Source organism: Leptinotarsa decemlineata, unplaced genomic scaffold (genome assembly GCF_025532065.1).
Source record: "Leptinotarsa decemlineata unplaced genomic scaffold, Ldec_3_MD MMD2_tig00001719_RagTag_RagTag, whole genome shotgun sequence".
NCBI classification, from domain to species: Eukaryota; Metazoa; Arthropoda; class Insecta; order Coleoptera; family Chrysomelidae; genus Leptinotarsa; species Leptinotarsa decemlineata.
The window spans coordinates 1,600,941-1,624,660 of NW_027412569.1; the positions used below are offsets into that span (position 1 = coordinate 1,600,941).

Sequence of the window (23,720 nt, forward strand, 5' to 3'; positions counted from 1 at the left end):
ATCGTTAATCCTTAGCTTGTGCTAGTTTCGACTTCTTGAGATTCTCGTTCGTAAAAAGAAGGCAGCTGATGAACGGGAAAATATATTTTCAACATCTCAACATATTATTTCCTGCTTATTTCATTTTCAAGAAATGACAATTCAACTCATACCTCAGTTGATTGGACAATGAAATTATAACCGGAATGCGGAATAAGTTTCTCTCAATTATAACAATTTGTTCTAGTTGATGGCTTTGAGAAATTGTGCAATTAAATCTGTTCACGATATTTTCAATAAGTATCTGATCCACTCATTTGTTGTTGTTCGGAAATGATAAATGATTTCTTTCTCTTATCTAAAATCAAGTTCATAGGATATGAACAGTCACCTAGTTTTTTTTTTCGTAACAGTTGAAAAAACTGTACGAACTGGCTTCAACTTAGCTATAAACTTAGAGTATTTACAAATAGGGTATTTTGAAATCATATATTTTGTTGTTCAATAAACACACGTGACTAAAAAATGTTTCAAAAGTCCGAGTATATTATTCGAATTCCTTTCTGACTAGAAACAACTTCCGGAGACCATTTTTCCACAGTTTGGAAAAACCGCTAATTTCCAAAATAATGAAGGCTGTTATAAACATTGACATCGTTTCATATTTGTTATGATCTGATATGAACCAATTTAAAAGGCAACGTTTCGTACATTAGATTTCATCATCAACTTTCTTTTCTTAAAAACGAAACTCTAATTTTTTTAATCGATTTTTGTAGCAAATTTATTGATCTACTCGTATTTCAATACATGTGTTTCCCGACGTTGGTCTCCGAAAAAATATCATCAATATTTGTGTACTCTCAAGAAAGTGGAAAGTGGAAGTATCTTAGAACTCAATGAATAACCACCAGTACACTTACCAAACCGGCAAATCGACAGATTTAGCATTAAACAACCTTGTAGAGAAAATCTTCCAATCCCTTGACAACAAGGAGATTGCGGTTGCTGTTTTTCTCGATATTAAAGGAGCATTTGACAAAACAATACTCAAATCTATAGGATCGTCTCTGACTAGGAAAGGTATAGAATCGACCATAACTGGCTGGATCTATGCCATGCTGGTAAACAGAACTGCAACTACGACTCTTCAAGTCGTAGGGTCAGCAGAGGCTGCCCTCAAGGTGGGGCACCATCTCCCCTTCTGTGGTCGCCCCTAATGAATAGTCTGCTTGATGCCCTCGAGAGAAGGAAAGTAGAAACGAAATCTTATGCGGATGACCTTGTCATCTCAACAATGTCCACGTCGGGAAGGATAGCTAGTAATATCCTCCAAAGCACGATGGACGTTGTTCACAGTTGGTGCCTGAGGGAACAGATGTCTGTCAACCCCAGCAAAATTGTAATAATTCACTTCACCAGGAGGAGCAAATTAGACGATCTAACACCACGTTCACTCAATGGTGAGGTCACTCCATTTGGAACGGAGGTGCAATATCTTGGCCTTGTCCTTGATAAAAAACTCACCTGGAACGCTCACTTGAAAAAGATTCACACAAAGCCAGACTGTCCCTGTGGACATGTCGAAGGATTTGTGGTGAAATTTGGGGTTTATGTCCCAAATCCATTGGATTTATGTGATGATTGTCAGCCCAATGATCACTTATGGTGCAATTGTCTGGTGGCCGAAGGCTCTACAGAAAACGGCACAGGCGAAGCTCTCTGACTTACAGAGACAGGCCTGTTTGGCCATCAGTGGTTCCGTCAGTACCACACCGTTAGCGGCCATGGAGATCCTTCTAGTTTTACCACCTCTCCACATATTCCTGGAGAGAGGCTAGATGGACTACATATAGACTTGTACACATTGCCTATTGCACGAATCAATTCAATGCAGAGTGCAACGGACTGTTGGTTGACACAACATTTTGGAAATGACCTCTGACTTTATGCCTCCAACTGTCAACTACGAACTGTCTTATAAAGTACTGTTCCCGAGTAGAGGAGACTGGATCCTCCGGGAGAAGAAAATAGTAGGAGCAGATACTTGTTGGTTCACAAATGAATCAAAAACACCTTTCAGTTCTGGTGCAGGTGTTTTCAGTCGCAGACCCAGGACAGAGATATCAATCTGCCTCAGAACCTATGCGACTGTATTTCAAGCGGAAATTCACGTTATTGAATTGTGTGCTAAAGAATCCAACCTCATACACAAGTCAATAAAAATATTCTCGGATAGTCAAACGCCGTTGAAAATTCTTGGCTCCTACCGAGCCAAATCTAAATTGGTAGCAAATTGTCAAAAAGACTCTTCTCAAAAGGAAGTCGTAACGGATTGTCTCTGGTCTGGATTCCTGGCCATACTGGCCTGGAAGGCAATGAGGCTACCAACTTCCTTGCAAAGGAGGGTTCTGCAAGCAGCTTCATCGGACCAGAACCTGTCATTGGCATTGCTTTGGGCTTTGCTAAACAAACATTGAACACCTGGATGACAAGAAGATGTATGGACTTCTGGCAGAATCTCACAGGATTGGCTTACTCCAAGGCGTGGATTCACCCTTCGAAGCCTAATACCAAGCAGTTGTTAGACTACAGTGGGGATGAACTACGATGTCTACTAGACCTTCTCACAGGTCACTGTCATTTGAATCATTTTATGCAGAGACTTGAACTGTCGGAAGACAGTGAGTGTCGCCTCTGTTTGGAAAATGATGAAACAGCAGAGCACATACTTTGTGCCTACCCCGCTGGGGACCGAATCAGATTTTTAGAGTTCGGTAGAGGCATACTCTTACCATCTGATCTGACCACTCACCATTCAAACTAATCGGCTTCGTTATTGGGTTTATTTGGTCGAGTGTGAATATCACACTCACATCTTTTGGAAATTTTCAATTTGAAAGAAACGATAAGGAGGTCTAGCATAGTTATAACTTAAAAAATGCAGGAAAATTGGCATAAAAACGCATACAAATTTTTAATGAGATATTGTGAACGACGTAGAGATATAGTTGAGAGTATTTTGACATTATTTTTTTCCTGTTGGTATATAGCATGTTCTTCCTATATATCCTATATATTTCTATATATTCACCTTGATAATCTAAAATTATCTCTGGTATGAAAAATGTGTAATGTTGATCACCTAAAATATTTGTTTTCATGGAAAAACATCTTTTCAATAATTTTTTCGTTTATCTTCTGAAAAATTTGTTTTACAAGTAAGTATCCTAATTTGGACCCGAAATCCTTCAGTTCTACTGTGGAGTGACCTGAAAGTAAATTTGGACAGACTAATGATTAACATAATTAGACTAACGATTAACATAATCCGACATGGTTTCGCTAAACTTTCCTAGTCCATTACTGAATACGTTTTATAACACCGGACGATATCCAAAGTAGTACAAAACAACTTTCTTTTCAACAATGGATTCATGCCGCCATATACTCGTATGTTGTATACCTACACATGATGCAGACAGACTTCATATAGCGGATCGGTTTTTCAAAAGTACCATTAGTGGAATACCAAAAAAGTCGTGAGACCAAAAGGTTGCTTGTTCTGTGAATTATGATGGGTATATATTCGATTGGGAAAAATCATTATTTTGAGCAAATGCGAAATGGTTGGTGACTTTGACGCGGCCTTCAAACGAGCCTAGAGAGCAAGTGGAAGTTTATATTTATTTATTTTCATTTCGAATAAACCGATTTTTGTTTTATAAAATAGTTATCATTTCGGCACTGTAAATTTTTATTCTCTATGACAGGACGAAACTAACTAGAACTGACCATACATCTCGATTACTGAAAGTTAGTTGGGGAGTACCCTAAGGATCTGTTTCAGGCCCATATCTATTTCTTCTGTATATAAATGATATTTACCTCTTAGATATATCTGGTTCCTTCACTTTATTTACCGCCGACACAACCTTCTTTGGCACTCTGAAGGTGTTAATTTGCTTCGAAACAATGTTACAAGAGACCTAAAAAAAATCAAGTCATGGTGCGATGTAAATTTTCTATGTTTAAATTTGAATAGTTAACATTTCGGCAATGTGAATTTTCATTCTCTATGATCAAATTGGAGGTGTTTCATCGAAAATAATAAATGGGAGCCCCAAATAGCAGTTTCAAATAAAATATTGATTATTTGCTTGTAGTTTTAAAAGCTCAGAAAGTCGTGAGTGTGAAAGGTTGATTGTTCTGCAAATTATGATGTATATGTATTCGATTGAGATAAATCAGTATTTTGAGCAAATGCGAAACGGTTGATGACTTTGACACGGCCTTCAAAATAGCCTAGAGACTAAGTGAAAGTTTATATTTATTCATTTTCATTTCGAATTAAACTATTTCTGTTTTATAAAATAGTTAACATTTCGGCAATGTCAATTTTTATTCTCTGTGACAGAACAAAACCAACTAGTTAAAACGAATCATACATCCGGATTAATAAAAGTTAGTTCGGGAGTACCCCAAGGATCAGTTCCAGGTCCATATCTATTTCTTCTGTACATAAATGATCTTTTCCTCTTAGATATATATGGTTCCTTCACTTTATTTGCCGACAACACTACCATTCTATGGCACTCTGAAGATGTGAATTTGCTTCGAGAAAATGTTACCAGAGGCCTACAAAAATCAAGTCGTGGTGCCATGCAAATTTTCTATGTTTAAATGTAAATAGTTAACATTTCAGCAATGTGAATTTTTATTTTCTATGATCGAACTGGAGGTGTTTCATTGAAAATAATAAATAGGGGCCACCATATAGCAGTTCCAAATGAAATATTGATTATTCATTTGTGGTTTTTGAAGCTCAAAAAGTCGTGAAACCAAAAGGTTGATTATTCTGTAAATCATGATGAAAATGTGTTCGATTGGGATATATCACTATTTTAAGCAAATGCGAAATGGTTGGTAACTTTGACTCAGACTTCAAAATAGTCTAGAGAGCGAGTGTAAGGTTATATTTATTCATTTCCATTTCGAATGAAACTATTTTTGTTTTATAAAATAGTTAACATTTCGGCAATGTAATTTTTATTTCCTATTTATTTATTTATTTGTAATACAATACTTTAAAGGACATAGCCCAATCACATAGCAGGAAATAACAGAGTATAATAAATACATCACGAACAAGTGACTGTAAAGTCTACAAACACTACAAACAATACAAACAAGTGACTATAGAGATTACACATTTTATATTCATTATAGGTGACAAAACAATTATTTTAGGAAGTTGGATTTTAAATTTGACAAGTTGCAACTGAATATATCAGAATTATCGCTAACGGAATTTGTCACTTTACACATGGTATGGATCGAAGAATTCTCCAGAACATTTTTGCGAGATGTTTTTATATAGAAAGTACTCGGGTGTCTGGAACAGATTCTAGGAATGCAAATTTTAAACTTTTCCAGTAATGTTGGGCATTCAACTATGCTTTTGATAATTTTATAGGTTAGTGCAACACTATAATATTCACGCCTTTTTTCGAGACTGCAAAAGTTATGCTTTTGTAGCAATTCAGAGTGGGTTGTTCCTATTGGAGGATAAGTGCCATCGGTTTTTAGGCTTAGCAGTTTCAAAAATCGTCGTTGAATTGTTTCTATTCTATCAATGTGATATTGATTAAAGGGACTCCACACAACTGACGCGTATTCTAACTTTGATCTTAAACTACAGGAGGAGGTTACAACATTATCGATATGCCTATTAAATGATAGTGCAATGTCAAATGTGACGCCAAGATCAGTAAATGTTCGAACTAGGAGTGTTTTATTAAAAACAATGAGTGGGGGCCACCACATAGCGGTTTTAAATTAAATATTTATTATTATTTGCTTGTGCTCAAAGCTCAAAACTCACCTTTAGAAAGTTGTTGTTTCTGCGAATTATTTTAGCTTATTAATCAAAGACATCGCTAAGTACGAGCCACTGTCATATCAACTGTACTTTTTCATTAGGTTGTTTCAAAAGTTTTGTCCCTTTTCATAAGTTTCCTTCAATCTGTCATTTCTCTGTGATAAGATCCATTTGAATCGGTGCTCTTCTGCCGACTTAACATAATTCGAATAATTCCATCAGCATAACGAAGGCAGTTTTGTATCTGGACCTGATTGGCGAAAGTTCTACCGCTGAGAAAGTTATCGTAGTATTTGAAAAAAATAATAGTCGATTGGCGAGAGATCTGGGAAGTATGGAGGGTGTGGTAGAACTTCTACGCTCAATTCGTTCGATTTTCGGACGGTGATTTGTGAAACGTGCGTACATTTCGTCTCGGTTTCCTCAAAATAGGACTCTGATGGTTTGACCCGGTTGCTGGAAGTTTTAGCCATTGACCACCACACAGTAATAATGGTCTTTTTCGGTGAGTTTTTACCTTTGGGAAATGCCTAGGTGGCTCGTTGGTGCCCAACCACTGTCCTGAACGTCTCTTGTTATCGTAGAGGATACACTTGTCATCAGAGATGACATTCCGATCCAAAAAAGTATTTTTTTGTTTGCTCAAAAGCAAAGTATTGCAGACCTCGAAACTTGACAATTTCTGTCGATCGTTCAAATCGTGAGACACCCACTTTTCGAGCTTGTTTACCTTTCCAATACGTTTTGAACCATCAGAAACCGCATGGGAGCCGGCGCCCAGTTATTCCGTTTGTGATTGGTCAGTTTCCACTAAGGTCCTCAAATTCCCGTTTTGGATTACTGTATGTCGACCACTTTGGGGCTCATCTTCGGGGCTAAAATCTCCGGAAGGAAATTCCGCAAACCAACGTCAAACAGTGCGTTCATCAGCACTATCATTGCCAAATTCTTGTTGATTTTTCGGGCTGCTTTGGCATGGCTTTGGTTCAATTCGAATTCGTAGAGAAAAATTGTACAAAAATCGCTCAACGACATCATATAGTAATGAGCTGAAAAGAGGCAAAAAAATCAAAATTTGGAAAAAAATTAACAGTATCAATGTACAAAATTCTCTATCGGTCAGTTTCGTAACATACTTTGACCTGTACACACTGTAAATATACTTTAGCCAATTGATTCCAATGCCATCGTCGGACCGAAACAAGTTGTACGGTTCGCGGGAATTCCCCACCCATCGAATAATGAAATAATTGGGACGAGAGAAAATTTACACGCAACAACAATAATTTATCAATATCAAAAGATTCGACTGGAGTGTGTCAAAGTCACTCTTATATCCGAAATAGTTATCCTAAATTTTTTGTCAGTTTTTTAATATTTCATTCATCGAAAGATTAGATCCAGATAGAGCAGAAACAGAGATTGAACTTTATCGATAATTTCACTTAATGTCTACTTTTTGAGACTGTAAAATTAATTTGTTCTATTATTGAATATCACTGGAGTTTTTTTCCCAACACCAAACCGTTATCTTAACACCTCGACACATGTTTCGATCACCAAGTGATCATCATCAAGAGGAAGATCAAACCATCGCCATTTTGATCTTTCTCTTGAAGATGATCATTTGGTGATCGAAACACGTGTCGAGGTGTTAAAATAACGGTTTGGTGTTGGGAGAAACTCCAGTAATATTCTATCATTATTAATTTATCGAATAATGAACTTGTTAGGATCTAATAAATTCAAGATTATTAATGTGTGTGTGTTTAAAATGTTTCGGTTCCGTTAACCAGCTGTCGCACCTCTACGAACGACAACCCTCAGAAGGCAAAACTTGTGTGAGCCAAAGACTGACGAGGTCTTACCTTTCAACGTGTGATTCTTAATATTTGTTTGGACCTCCAGACTGCAAGAAAACAATAAACACAATAAAAGCAAATACTGAATCTGAAAATCTTTTTGTTTATTATTTGGTATATTCACCTTATAATAGGCGCATTGTTGTCTGCCGCGTTCCGATATATAATCTTGTTTCTGTTATCAAGAAAAAAATAATGAAAATCGTATTTTCCAAACATAATTTCTGCATGCAATATCTAATACTTTAATCTCATCACATTACATGTTTTTGTTTACGAGAGAGTCTGAGCTCGTATCTTATGAATTTTGAAATAACAGAATATTTTGTCCAAAAGTTCAGTTGGACATTTATTGATATACCACAGTCGAGATGTAAATTCGTTTAAACTGATTGAACTAAATGATGCTAAATTTTGTGTTGTCTTCAAAAGAGAAATTAACTTGGGAAAAAAGGGATTTGGCTTTCTACCTTTCCAGCTTTACACAAAAATGTGGAAAGCTTCCGAAGAAAAGGAAGAAATGTTATCCAAATTGATGCTGAAGAGGCAATAAGGCATTCTAAAACATCGACGTTACTATTGAGAATGACATGTAACTGAAATTTTACCTTCCATTTACTATATTGTGTAGCAATTCTGTGATTAATATCTTATTCAATTCCATAACGGAATGTTTGGAGCACATACTGAATGGAACAAGTGTTTTTTGTATATTTTAATATTCAAATAAGAGTTTCGAAAGTGTAATTCAAGGTGTATATGAAAGTAGTTGTTTCTAAATGACTTTTCCTTTCAGTTTGTGTCTGAAAATTACTTCTTTGAGTAATCTACAAAGTTCTGTAAGTTCATTTTGAAATTAATTACTTTTCTTACTTTCTCTGAACGTTTCCCACATTTTTTGTATGAGGATGCAGAAGTAGAAGGCCAAAACAATTTTTCCTCAAAAATCAATATCTCCAAAAATATACCCCTTTCGATTCAGAAACTAACTTATAATATAGCTATAATGAATTTGAGATAGATATTAACTGACAACAGAAACAAAAAAAAACACAAAAATTGAGTAGATTTACGCTCTTTGTACAGAAATGGATTCATGCTCTTCACAAATTATTTACTTTTCCGCGATTTCAAATTACCAAATTCATAAAGATGGTATGATTCTATGAACTGGGCAATAATTATAAGTTTATGAATTGATATTCTCGTTTTTTCGTTTTCCAACTACATCGATATTCGAGATGAAGTAATAAAACTCTATCCAACAAAAGAATCAGTGTATCTCAAGACTCCACACTAGACCTCACCTGAATAATTCATTGAATATTGTCATCTCTGGTGAAATGCATGAGTATTGACAAACAAAAGCAAAATTGTTATCGAATCTCCAAAAGATGATGTGACTCAAATTATCTTGCATTCAATCTCCTGAAAAACCGTGTATTACTCTTCTGTTATGAACTGATAATCTAAATAGCATTCAACGAGAATTTTGAAGCATTTGAATCTGCGCGAATATCAACTTTTTTGGGATATACGTCTCTTGTAGAGCACATTGGTTTGACAGAAAAGTGTTCTCGAGCAACAACCCAATTGAATATTTTGTCTCAACGTTCGTGTTATATTTTATAAGGGACTTTGTGGATACATAAAATTTCTTATATGGCTTCTTCGTAAGGGGATGTGTCGTCGACCTTCCTTATAAAGTTTCATGATAACCTTGACCCTTTATTTCAAATGAGTATTGCTGGATTGTTTCAAAATCAACTTGAAAAGTGTTATAAATACAAATGATCAATTTTCAGTATAATCGGAAAATAAAAAAGACGACTATTTAGATTGGTTCCACGTGTCAGTTTTGAAAGTAATAAGTGGAATACTATTTACCTTTATCATTGTGTTGATATGATGGCATCAAAACATCCGTGGAATTCACGATAAAAATAATTATTATAAACCACATTTATGTAGTGAATGATGATCCTAGTCATAATTTGAAAATAACAACAGTTCACAGATACATATATGTTTAATTTCAGTTTGGTCGGCTTAGGTTGAGGTTATATGAATTTTTGTTATTAATTATATACAGCACAAGTTTATAGAGACACAATCATTCTTGCTAATCCTAAATATTCATACCGATGAACTGATTCAAACCAAATTTCAAACCTTCATTCAGTAGATCAAGTTTTCCCTTGTCAAAATATGGTCTTGGAAGATCTTCAGCAATGCTCCGACTTTCTGGTTGTTTTTCGTTTCGTTAATTTACGTTTTTCAAGTGTTTTGTTCAAACAAGTCACTTTCGTAATGGATTTTGATCAAATGACAATGAACATTCGTCTCTGACGATTTATTTACAGTGTGGCACACTTAAGATGAAGGTACTCATGTATTTTAGTCATTTTTGAAAGTAGATATTTGATTTTTGGTACAGGCATGGACCTTAATGGGCTGCAATTTTCGCAATACTTAGCCCGAGTGACAGACTTTAACCCAGCCTACTGTGTTCCAGTGAAAAAGACAAATTCTCGATATTTTGTTTCGCGTTGATGATATCGAAATAAGTTACTTGAAAAAATTGTTCAGAAATCGATTTTGACCATACATACCGAATTTCAACGCAAAGTTCGAATTAATTTCATATTCATGTTCGATTTTCAATAAGTAATGGTTCTGAATAAGAAGTTACGAAAATAATAAATTTATTGTAATGTAGGAATACGAACCTGATATTCATTATGAATACATTTATTTCACTGATTTAGAGTATTTTTTCATTTTTATAGCTTCTTTCTCGAAACCATTAATCGAAAATTGGACTTGAAAATGTAAACTACAAAAAAAACAAATTTCGAATTTTGGATTGAAATTTCGTGTATGGTGTCAAAATCGATTTGTAAGCAAAGTTTCCAAATAACTTATTTCGGTACCTATCTCCAACGCAAAGCAAAATATCGAAAACTTGCTCTACTCGCGGAATCGCAGTAGTCTGGGTTCAGGCTGTTACAAGGGGCTGCGTATTGCAAAAAGTGTGACCCATGAAGGTCTACACCTGTGTCAACAATCAAATCTCTGCCTTCAAAAATGAAGGCAGAGATTTGGGTATGAATTTTGTAAATTCATACCCGAACCTTTAATCCAAGCATAAAGATTACTATTACTACTTCGTCTACTGTCCAATGATTTGATTTGTATATTTTCTTTTGGTAGCAAGGAATCATTTCTGCGCAACGGGGGAATACTAACTTGAACAAAATTTGAAAAACAGATTTTGGGACACATGTTTTGAAAATCCAAATATCTATCCTAATGTCGGTGGTGAATATAAGTTTTGTTCCGCTGAACTGGTAGCGGTCAGACTGAGCGAGCTATCAAAACACGTTTCAAAGAACACGCAACACATATTCAATTTTGACCCAAAAATCCTGTGTTCTGCATGCCCTGCGGAACAGCCATAGACGTCAACTTGGTTGGTGAAATGCGCGTCGAGAAGAGTATTGAAATTTTGATGTTTGAGAACAGTGCTTGTGTTGGATTTATCCGATGTCAGAGGTTCCGGCTCAAATTGTCTTGATTCATATTTATGAACTTGTTTGTGTTTTTGGTTATTTTATTAGTCATATTCACCGTCTTTCTGAATAAAATAATTGATATCAGAACGATGAATCATACAAAAAACATTTTTTCTACTCCTTTTGTATTCCAAATACTCGTAATGGAATCGAATCAGATATCATTCGCAGAATTCCTACACAGTGTAATTAATGGAAGATCCTACACAATATAATTGATGGAAGAATTAAAATTTCACTTACATGGAACACTGTTATCGTCACTGGTAGCCACCAGGATGTTTCGCCGTAAGTAACTTTGCCTTAGGGCTATTCAGTAAAGTATTTCCAATACCAATTGGAACATCACAGAGAAGAAAATCTCGCCTGGACATAGGCGTCGGCATATTATTTTTCAGTGGTAGTTTTTCAGTTACTTATTCTCACAATCATAGCAATTGATCACCCCATGAAAAAGTTATCTCAACTGAATTTTTCCATCATGGGTAATTATGAAAAACTTCGAAATTTAAGGTAGTTGATTTCCGAGTCGAAAATTCTAAAATACAATGAAAACACGAATAGTCACACCGAATTCTCGTCAAACATATATTTACAAAATAATAGAGGCCAACAAAATTGCTATAAAAATCAAAATTCTTCTTCGGTATATTCAGATGAGGTGGAATCATCATTGAGTTGAATAACGATCGGATTTATGGAACTTTGCACATAATATTTGTTCTCTTCTTTTATAACGTGGGCCACACAGTTCTTCCACAGATCACTATTACCTACTTCATTCACCACTCACCTTATATTGTCAAGCACTACAGCATTCAAAGTCGGTGACTGATTACATTTCCGCAAGCTTTCTTTCATTGTGGCCCAAACCATTTCAATTGGATTGAACACACAATAGTATGGAGGCAAACGTAAGAGAATATGACCACGTGTTTCACACAACGAATCAATAATATACTCTTTTTCGAAATTACGTTGTTTTATGGTCGCCAGTTATATCTTTTTCGTTGGAATCTTTTCGGGTATTTCCATGTCATGATTTCGCATGAAATCAACAATATCTGTTTTTTGTGTTATTGTTTGGTATTGTAGTCAATAACCGAGAATGATACGGAGCGTTATCCATAACAATAACCGAGTTTGGAGGAATATTTGGGAGAAGCTGTTCACTGAACCAGGTTTCGAATAAAGCCGCAGTCATATCTTCGTGGTAATCAGCATACGAATCTTTTATATTTTTGTCCGACAGAAGCAAAGCGTTAGGTACGAAACCACTTTCATTCCCGCATGCAAAATTATAACACGTTTTCCCCTTGAAGAAGGTGTGTTCAAAGCACAATACTTGGTTTCGTCTACCCAGCCATATTTGACATGGGTGTCAAACCAAGTTTCGTCGAGGTAGATTATATGTCTGCTGGATTCTCGGTAGCTTTTCATTCGCCTCAAATATTCTTGTCGGAGTTGAACAATGCGTGTCGATTCCATTATGACCATCCGATTGTTCATTTTTTTTTATATTTGAAACCACAAGACAATAAGACACCTCGTACAGTTTCTAAAGATTTGTAATTGTAATCGGGATAGTCGAGTAATTTATACCAAATCATTTCCAAGGTTGGTACTTAATTTTTTTGGTATATACCATAAATTGTTCGCCGAATCACATCTTTTGTAGCACCATCAACGTTTGCGAATTTTGTATGCCTTTGTTTTCGTTTCATTGCATGGTCAATGACATCCCCTATTTCAATGACTCGAAGACCTGTCGAACGAGATGGTTTCGTTAACTCGCATATTCTATTCACAATAGCATTCTGTGAAGTGTGACAGTTGTCCTTCTTCAAGCATTCATGAATATTCAAAATTACTTGCTGAACTTGAACATGTAAGTCCTTATTTTCAAATTCCGGATCCCTGTCGATTGACACAGATTCCTCACACGTAATATTATCATGAGATTCAAAAGGTCTCCAGAAATCCATATTGATGAAAGTACCCAAAAACACTAAGATTTTCACAATAATCGGTTTAAACGATGAGATTGGAACCTTTGGTGTAAAAGTTGGAAAAATTTTCTAGAGATCAATTACCCTAACACCTAAATGATATTTTTGCACTCGACGCGCGTTTCGCTAACAAGGTTAGCATCTTCAGGATAAGCAAATTGATACTGAATCTAAAGACAAGGGTTAGCTGTTTATAGACCTAAAGTTTTTGGTCCGATGTGGACTGTTTTTGTTAAATGATGATTATCCTAATTGATTTCTCGGTAATTAACTAGTGGAACCACTACCTGAAAATATTAGGATAATCATCATTCAACAAACAGAGTCCACATCGGATCAAAAAACTTCAGGTATATAAACAGCTAACCCTTGTCTTTAGATTCAGTATCAATTTGCTTCTCCTGAAGATGCTAACCTTGTTAGCGAAACGCGCGTCGAATGCAAAAATATTAGTTTGGTGTTAGGGTAATTGATCTCTAGAAAAAGTTTTCAAAAATCGGTTTGCAAAACCACTCACTACCTCACCTATGCCCACGAACACACCACACTGATAAATATTCTGAAACAGACAAAAAATTAGTATTCAGCCAGTCCAGCTAGCCGAGCCTTCATTCCTCAACTACATTTGATAGCACGTTTACTAACTATCTGGGCGACTATGGGCCACAGGCAAGAAATGTTTATGACTGTACTCTTATTTTTATTGCCGTTCCAATTGGGAATGGATAGACTATACCAATCTGGATAATATTATAAGAAAAAACACTCAATTCGTTCATAAAACCAAGACTTTTTGTCACGAAATGAGTCAAAGGCACCCATGTCATTGATGGCACACGTGAATAACATTCATTCGCTTATTTGATCAAATCCCAGCCACAGAAATCTTGTTTGAATTGAAAGGGGTACATTATTTTGGAGAGAATTATTTTTTGGGAAAAAAAGGTTTGGATTTCTACTTTTCATTCTTTCGACAAAAAAATGTGAAAATCTTGCAAAGAAAGGAAGCAAACAATCAACTTAAAAGAATTAACTCTATACAAAATTGTGTAGATCATGCGAAGAAGTAGCTTTCAGATATTTTGTATAAAGATTGAGAGATATAAAGACAGATCCTTTCTTTCTCAAAAATTGAACTGATAATTTCTACTTCATGTCAAATATTTTCTCATCTTATCTATGTTCTCTTATTTTCAGAAATTGCCCTACCCGAAGTCGGTATTCTTCATCATTTGCAATGAGTTCTGTGAAAGGTTCAATTATTATGGAATGCGCAGTGAGTATCATATTCGTAGCCTTCAAAGTTTAGAAACCAAGCATACTGAGTGGTCATATCTACAGATCCAAAAAATTGTACAATCTCAGATTCAGTGTTATATAATTACTCATTACGAATTTTCAAAAGTGATATATTTTTATCTTGTATATATTATCTTTTTCATTCATGATGTAATGAAAAGTATTCATCATGAAAGAAAATGAAAACGTTGGAACATATTGATACAGTTTGTTTGAAGGTAATTGACAATGTAACATGATGAATTTCACTAGTTCGGACTTCCATTGTCTAATATATAAAATGATTTGAAATCCCTGAAACAACTGAAAAAGAAGAATTAAAAATGAATAGCCGAAAATAACAATTATATTAAGCAAATATAACCTGAAATGAAATAATAGTAAAAAAAATACAAGTAAAAATAGAACGTTTGAACAAAAAAAAATTAAAGAAATAAAAATGAAAATAAAAATAAAAAGTTAAGAGATTCCAAGTCACGTTAGTTCACGACGTTTCGATTGTTAGTATCTACAATCGTCTTCGGGTGATGACTGGACTCATTCCTCCGAGAGATGACTATTTATGGGTCGTTCAAGTACTTTCACTTATCCCCGCTTTCCATTTTTCCGCTTCACTGGTTCAGTGGGAGATGACCGTTTGGCAGGAGTTAGCCATTATTCGCTTGATGATGGGTTTCCATATGTTACGTATCTCCACGCTAGCTTGGCTGAATACGGTGTTGGACAGCATGTATGCGGCTTCCTTGAATTTTCTCCTAAATCAATGTTCCTCTCTGTGTATGATCTCAGCTTGGGATCACTCAATGTTGTGTTGATGGGTCCAAACATGGTCTGCTATTCCTGATTTGCTGGTTTCCCCTCTCTGTGTGTGTTTCTTGTGCTCGACAATGCAAACATTCTGTTGAATTAGATTTCATTAAGTGATTATGTTTTGTCCTTGTTTATTTATGTTCTATTGATTAAAAAAAAAGATGTATAGTTGCTATAAATAAAGTTAATCTTTTTGCTGTAGTTGAAATTCGCCCACAACTTTATCTTTCATATAAAAAGTACTCTGTGTTGAATTAGTTTCTACAACATCTGAACTTCAGGTGGCTGATATTATGACAAAACCTTTATCAAGAGACAGGATTAAGTTTCTGCGTTCCGAACTGAATATTTTAGATCTTAATGAAATAGGGAGAGTATTGAATTAGATTTCATTAAGTGATTATGTTTTGTCCTTGTTTATTCATGTTCTATTGATTAAAAAAAAAGATATAAAAAGTACTCTGTGTTGAATTAGTTTCTACAACACATTCAGTGGCCTCTTAGTTTCACCAATATAGGATTTTCCGCACTCACAGGGAATACGGTAAATGCAATTCTTGTAATCGCAGTTCGCGTTTGGTGGCCTGGTTTTCGTGAGGCTGCTACGGATAGTGTTACCAGATCTGAAGCAGGTTCTGATATTGTACTTGGAACCAATTCTTTGTATCCTCTCCGATAACCCTCTTATGTAGGGAAGTGCAAGCACTGGTGTGTCGGCATCCCTTCCTTGCGAGGCTCCTGCTGTCTTTTAGACAAACTCTTTCCTACCATCGCTTTGGAGTAGCCATTCCGTTGAAGATCATTTTTGATGATGTCTAGTTCCTTCTCGAGACCTTCCTGCATATTACAGAGCCCGAAAGCACGGTCTAATAGAGTCCTGATGATTTTTCTTTTAGTTGATTGATGGTGGTTGGATTCGTGGTTCAGATACTGTCCCGTGTGAGTGTGTTTTCGGAATACAGATGTTTCCCACTTAGTGGCGGTCCTCTTCACCAAAACGTATACCGTATATTGACCTATTTTATCTCGAATTGAAATATAATTTGCTCAACTATAATACCAAATTCACAAAATTAATAAAATGTTTTGTAGTTTCTACTCCATGAAGGCCATACATATTTTTTGACAAATATTCATGTACTCACATATTCTTTATAACTTCTTGCGAAACAAGAGCTCTGCTCTTATCGCCAAACCACTTTGTTCACAAATTTTGTTTTAATTGTACTCTAATCTGTATACGTTGTGAATAAAGTTATTATTATTATACCGTATATCCACACACACAGCGAGGGGAAACCAGCAAATCAGGAATAGCAGACCATGTTTGGACCCATCAACACAACATCGAGTGGCCCCAAGCTGAGATCACTCACAGAGAGAAACATTGGTTTAGGAGAAAATTCAAGGAAGCCGGGCATACATGCTGACCAACAACGTATTCAGCCAAGCTAGCGTAGAGATACGCAACATATGGAAACCCATCATCAAGCGAAAAATAGCCAGATCCCGTCAAACGGTCATCTCCCACTGAACCAGTGAAGCGGAAAATATGGAAAGCGGGGATAAGTGAAAGTTCCCGAACGACCCATAAATAGTAATCTCTCGGAGAAATCAGTCCAGTCATCACTCGAAAACAATTCTAGTTACTAACAATCGAAACGTCGATTGGAATCTCTTTACTTTTTATTTTATTTTCATTTGTATTTCTTTATTTTTGTTCAACCATTCTATTTTTACTTGTATTTTATTTTACTATTATTTCATTCCAGGTTATTTTTGCTTAATATAATTATCATTTTCAGCTATTCATTTTTATTTCTTCTTTTTCAGTTTTTTTGGGGATTTCAAATCATTTTATATATTAGACAATGGAAGTTCGAACTATAGTGAAATTCATATTGATACAGTGTATTGTATCATTTTCACTGCAGAGCGTTTTACAAAAACCGCGATACATGTTTCGGTATAAAATAGCTTTCTCAAACGTAATTATTATTATTTTACGCAAACATATGTCGCGGTTTTTGTCTCAGTATATTCAACAAGTTCTCAAATTCAGAAGATTCGATTAGAAAAAATCGCAGCCCATTATCTGTTTAAAATCTGTTTAAAATATGTTTTTCTGTCAATCAGCTGTCCCCCCCATAATAACGACAACTCTCAGAAGTTGAGAAACTTGTGTGAGCTAAGGACTAACAAGGTCTCACCTTTTAACGTGTAATTCCTATTATAAAACAAAAGTTTTCATCTTGCCTTCGATAGAAAACATTTCACAACAAAACACGCGACTCATGCGAATTTCTGTCGGTTTGATGGAATTCGAGTTAGTTTTCAAAACTAACACAAATTCTTTGTTTTAGTTTTTGAGACCAAAAGCGAGTCCGTTTGGTGGAAATCCGTCCTTATGCAACATTATCAGCGCTTCGTTGTCTTAAATTTGCAATGCAAATTTAAGACAACTTCTTTGTTCGATATTTTTATCCATCGTAAAAATCGCAAAACAAGTTCAAGGTTGATTGAAAAATTGAGTACTGTAAACAAACTAAATGACAAATGGCCACTTGGATATGAACGACAGGTGTGCCAACCTGTGGCAACCTAACCTAACCTAACCTATGTACAAAAATAATTTCGACAAAACCTACCACGGTCTTTTAAATAATCGATGGCCGGCTGGTTTATATGGTTTATATTCATAATACGAAATATAGTTTTTTTAAATACGTATTAGTAGTCCTGTTTCATGTTCTTAAACAAAAAACTTATTTTACATTTTTCATTTGATCATTCAATAAAAAAAATATTAAAAATAAATTAATTTTGCGAAATATTTTTTTTGTATTTATTTTGGTGCCCAACGTGGGGCGCCAATATAAATAGTTGACTTTAACAGATAAATATGTGAGTGAGTATAAAGACATTAATCTTGATAAAATATTTCACATGAGAACGGAACGTTAAAAACATTTTAATATAAAATCGTTAGCGAATTGTTTTTCATACTGCCTGTTGATCTTTCTCGCTTCACGCAGGTATTCTCCAGACGAAAAGGGAAAGGGTCAATCAAGGCTGGCGTCGAGAATATTTGTTACAATGCAGTGTTTCATGATGTGAATATGGAAAAATTCACATATTAAGGAAAAAAAATGTCTAGTTTAATTTAAATGTTTCATTGTTCATATCTCAGATTATTCATAAAAATGTTTCATTTTCAACAATGAACTCAAGAGGGGAAAAAAGTTTGCGGTCTCCAGGTTAAAAAAGTCACGGTTTTTACATAATAAAGGAATAACTGGTAAACAATTTGCAAGTTTTCTTTAACTTAACATCGCTCAATCACGCATCTGAATTATAACTGAATTATACATTACTCAATATTTATATTTTATGAGTTCAACATATATTTTTTCACTATCCATTTTCAGCCCTATTTTCTCCTCTAAATCAAAATAATGAATATTGATGGTGGAGTTTCGAAAGTCCAGACTTTTCTCTGGAAGACTATTTTTAATTCCTTGGATTTTTGCATTACTTTTCAAAATATTTGTTGAAAATGTAACTCATTTTTTTTTAGTGAATATCATGTATATTTGTGTATTCATTATAACATTAAGAACAACAGTACAAAAATAATATTTCAAAACGCTCAAAGGTGCGAACTTGTTTCCTGTTTTTCATAAAAGAGGATGTATGCATCTCCACTCACAAGCGATTTTGGTGAAATTGGTGACACGTGTGAATCATTGTATTCGTGCCACGTGCCAGTATAAGGATGTCTGCAGAATGCTGTATAATGTTCGATGTAGGTAGATCCAGTGTGATTCGAAAGTGCATATAGATTATAACGACAAGGAGTCACATTTTCTGCTGCATTATTGTTCATGTCTAATCCATCTAGAGGAAATTCGATGGCAACATTTAACTTGCCTCTAAGTCTTTCTGTTTGTTAAAATGAATGACTTAAATACGGGGAAACTTATGGATCGATAGAGACTTTGTGCATTTTCTTCTTTCTTTGCAACTTGAACACGCCATTTTTCACTTTCCACTAGTGTGTTTAGACATTGTTTCATTTCGGTTAAAAATTGAGAAAACCTTTATGTTCTGTTGCCTGAGAATGTTTCGTTCCGTTCTGCCATAGAAAATTGTATTTTTCCTTAACGCACACATTGAACTATTATATTAATTTCTTTCTATAATTTCCTCTTTTTTTTTCAGCCATCCTCGTGCTCTACCTCACAGACATCCTACTTTACTCAAACGCTGACGCCAAGATCATCTACCACTCGTTTACAATGTTCGCCTACTTTTTTCCCGTTCTGGGCGCTATCTTATCGGACAGTTACTTAGGAAAATTCAGGACTATACTATACGTGTCGATGATATACGCCGTTGGGAGTATTCTTCTGGCTCTCACCGCCATAAAACCGCTAAATATGCCCCAGAAAGGAATGTCCATTTTGGGACTTTTGCTCATCGCTGTTGGAACCGGAGGAATCAAGCCCTGCGTTTCCGCTTTTGGAGGAGATCAGTTTATTCTACCACAGCAAGAAACGCAGCTAGCTTTGTTTTTCTCGTTTTTCTACTTCTCCATCAACGCTGGGAGTTTGATCTCTACTTCTGTGACTCCGATTTTGAGGCAAAACGTCCACTGCTTCGGCGAAAATAGCTGTTTTTCACTTGCCTTCGCATTACCCGGAGTTTTGATGGTAGTGTCAATAGGTAAGTTGGTGAGCATAGTTAGCTATATGATAAGCTGTGAAATTTTATAAATATTCATAAGAAAATGAATATATAGAAATGAAATTTCGTAACATATCAACTACCTACAGAGTGGGTTCTAGTAAATACTTGCTGGAAAACAACTACTTCTACGGCTACTACCACGTTGGATATTGAATTATTTCCGACAGATAGCTTAGGTTAGGTTAAGTTAGGTCCAAAGTAAGTAAGTCTATTTGACTCGCCACCGCCACCCGCAAGAGTTTATTGTGGCTCACACCTATTTCACACTCAACCAAATAAACCCAGCTTCTTAACAAAGCTGATTATATAGTCCATATGGTGAGCGATCTTTCGCTCACCATATGGACAGGCATTTATCAGAACCTACTGTGAAGGTGGTTGGGAGAGATGAATTTTTCGAAATTTTATTTCATAACATTTATTTCCTTATAGGTGTCTTATATGTGTCTCTCCTCGATACAGTCTTCAGACACGTTTTGATCTCTGTATGAATATTTGTTTACGAATTTCAACAGTGGGTTCAAAAGTCTGATAGACTCTGAAGATATCAAAGATAGGGGCGCAGAATTAGTATATTACTCACCTAGGGAGAAAAGTAGGACATTCTGCCGTACCGCACCCGTGGTGCGTATACGATTTTTTGTCACTGCGGGATAAAAAGTTCGATCCTTTCGTTGATTTAGAATTTTTCAATCACAGATAAAAATGTTTATTGTCGTCATGTATTTCAAGTTGTCACATTTAGCTTGATAGCTTGATAAACAATTCGTCGCTAGGTTACCGAGAGGAAAAGTAAGTTATAAGTATGGGCGTTAGTTTTAACTAACGGGAGAGAACGAGGCATTTTTGTCCCGCATATAGGCGACGGAAAGCGAACTTTTCATCCCTCTGTGAGAAAAAATTAAGATATGTTCTAAAAATATCCACTTTCTAAACTGAATATTGGTTACATTTGAAGCAAGATGGTTGTCTCAAGTGTGTCTTCGAAACAAGTCAATAGTTACATTATTTTCTTAGTGGAAACTGGAAATGATACACCATTCAATATTTCAAAATATTTATAGAAAGTTCTGTAACCTAGAAAGTTCAATTCTGAACTTCAAATAAAAACTCAAATAAAAAAATCAATGATATCCATTCCATGCATTGAAAACAATAATCCACAATTCAGTTGAATATTCAGTTAAATAATCAGTTCAATTCAATTGAATAATTGCATTACATGAATGACCATAAATTTTTCAATTAATATATCTTGTAATTGAAAAAAATATTGAAGTTGACCACTCATTTTGAAGACTTACTTTCGAATTCTATTTTTTTTCCTTTGTTCTTTCTTAATTGGACCCTGTTATGCAATAAGGAACCAACTGACAAGAACATAAATTTGGAGTAAAATTAAAAGAAAGTAGTCTGGTGATTATTGAAAATAATATTGTATCCAAAAGAGGATATTTAAAATTGTTCGATTGTTTTTTATTGAATTATAACCTTAGGAAACATGCTCTAAACAAATTGAATACGAACTCCAAGAAGAACGTAAAAAAAAAATCACTTGGGTCTTTTTTGCAAAAATTAATTTTAAAAATTCATTCGTCTTCCACTTGAAAATCCAAGTTTGTATTGTAACCTTCTACGTCTTCCTCGATTGTTTTATCGCCTATAAGGTTGAGATAAAACGGATGGTTCGCAGAAGGAATCAAATGCAAATACCTTTTGATGTCTTGAAGTTTCGCTTCTGCTACTGGTTTACCATTGGGCCATAGCGGAGTCAGATGTCTAGAAAATAATGTTCCTGGTTGCCTTCCTTTTCCTTTTTTGATATTGATCTCTGTATCTCATCGCCATCATCGTATTTCGTTTTTGTAAATATACTGTAGGGTTTTTCTTTCGAAATATTTATTTCTTTCATTTTCAGCCAGTTAATCTTTTTTTTTCGCAGCTTATTTTTCTATTTGTTACTTGCTTTTCCAGTATTTCCGTGCTTACAAAGTCTTCACTCTTCATAGAAATTACTTTGATTGGATTTTTTTTTCGGCAGGTTTCCATTACCTCCACGGAGTCTTGGGGAGAGAATAATTTGGGTAGTTTCTTGAGGGCACATTCTACGTCGCCAAAATCGCTATCGTTTGGCAAGAAACTATGCCCCGAAACTAAAAAACGCCATCTGATGGTTTCTAAATGTGTGGAACGTTCGAGTATGCATTCCAGTATTAGAACCATTTTTATGTTACGGTTTTGGCCGCCGCATGAATCATTCCACAATATAAGATTTTTCACTGTTTTCGCAATATTGTTCTCAATGTAAAGCATCAAACAAGAACCAACTTCTTGTGACCCACGACCTGGCTGTCCTTCCAGCCACAAGTTGAAAACTGACTTTGATTCCTTTCCCCCATAAATTCCGCAGTTGTAGAGCCACAACTGTCTTTTATAAAATATTATGTTAGTAGTTAGCCGTGGTAAAGGAAGGGTTTTTTCCATGCCATAAGTCAGTGTTTCTGTGGCGTCGTTTTCACTTGCATTTTGTAGGTCAATGTTCATCGCGTTCCTAGCTTGTTCTGCTTCTTCTAGATGCATATTGTGCTCTAAACTAACTATCTTTTTCTCATCTCCTTCGGATGAATTTTTAATTTTGGCGTCATATGCGTCGCACTTGTTACAAGTATCTTTTTTTGGTTTCTTCAATTTTGAATTGAATTTGCTTAAAAATTTTTTTATATGAAGCAAAGCTCACTGTGTTCGTATTTTCATTTTTATAAAGTCTATACATTTGTGTAAGTGTTGTTCCTGCAGCCAAAAACTCTTGTTTGTCTTTTTTTCCCTGCAGTAATGAGATATATATCTAGGAAACTTACTGATATGACTAACAACGCCATTTTTGTGGTACATTGACATTTTGTTGTGACCTCCAGATATACCTCGTCGATCAAGTGTGTTCCTAATGTTCTTACTTTACGCAGTGCAGTATTAACACGCTTGGTAGAAATCCCCAGCGTTTTGATGAACATTTCTCTACAGGTTACGACTTTATTGATCGAATATACTCTGGATTTTTTGCCGCTGTATTTTTCCTCATTGATTTTGCTTCTTTTACGTATGCACATAAGAATGAAGTCTGAACATTATAGTTCCCTAAATGCCAATAGTGTTCATAAAACTTTCTTCTTTCTTCAACAGAAATTCTCTCATGACACTTAATCACACATGAACAAAACCAGTCAACAAACTCTTTCGGTTCCACTAATTTTCCTTCAGCTGAATAATATTGCTGATTATTGTTTTTACGTATCTTCCTCTGGTTTCTATTTTGTTGTTCATATTTCCTTTTCCTTCTTTTTTCGAACGGCCTTTACGGTCAAGGGTGATATTATTATCAATATTTTCTGTCATTTCTGATGAGCGTATGATATTGTTCTGTTGCATATTGAAATCAGCATCCGAGGATGCATCACTTGAATGAGGCTCATAATCTCTGTCCTTCACAGAATCATCGGAATCTTCAAACTCTTGTGAAGAATTTCCTTCAATATTACTATTCAAACGTTCAATAGTA

At 35.2% G+C, this 23,720-nt stretch overlaps 1 protein-coding gene across 4 annotated transcripts in view; it reads left to right on the top strand.

The window, feature by feature from the left end:
• LOC111508674 (peptide transporter family 1) overlaps window positions 1–23,720 on the top strand; it is a 113,453-nt gene that overhangs the window by 70,087 nt on the left and 19,646 nt on the right. For all 4 annotated transcript variants that reach the window (XM_074176263.1, XM_074176262.1, XM_074176261.1 and 1 more), the window contains 2 exons: window positions 14,504–14,582; window positions 19,637–20,140. In XM_074176263.1, the coding sequence (XP_074032364.1) occupies window positions 14,504–14,582; window positions 19,637–20,140 (583 nt within the window). The remainder of the gene's footprint in view (window positions 1–14,503; window positions 14,583–19,636; window positions 20,141–23,720) is intronic.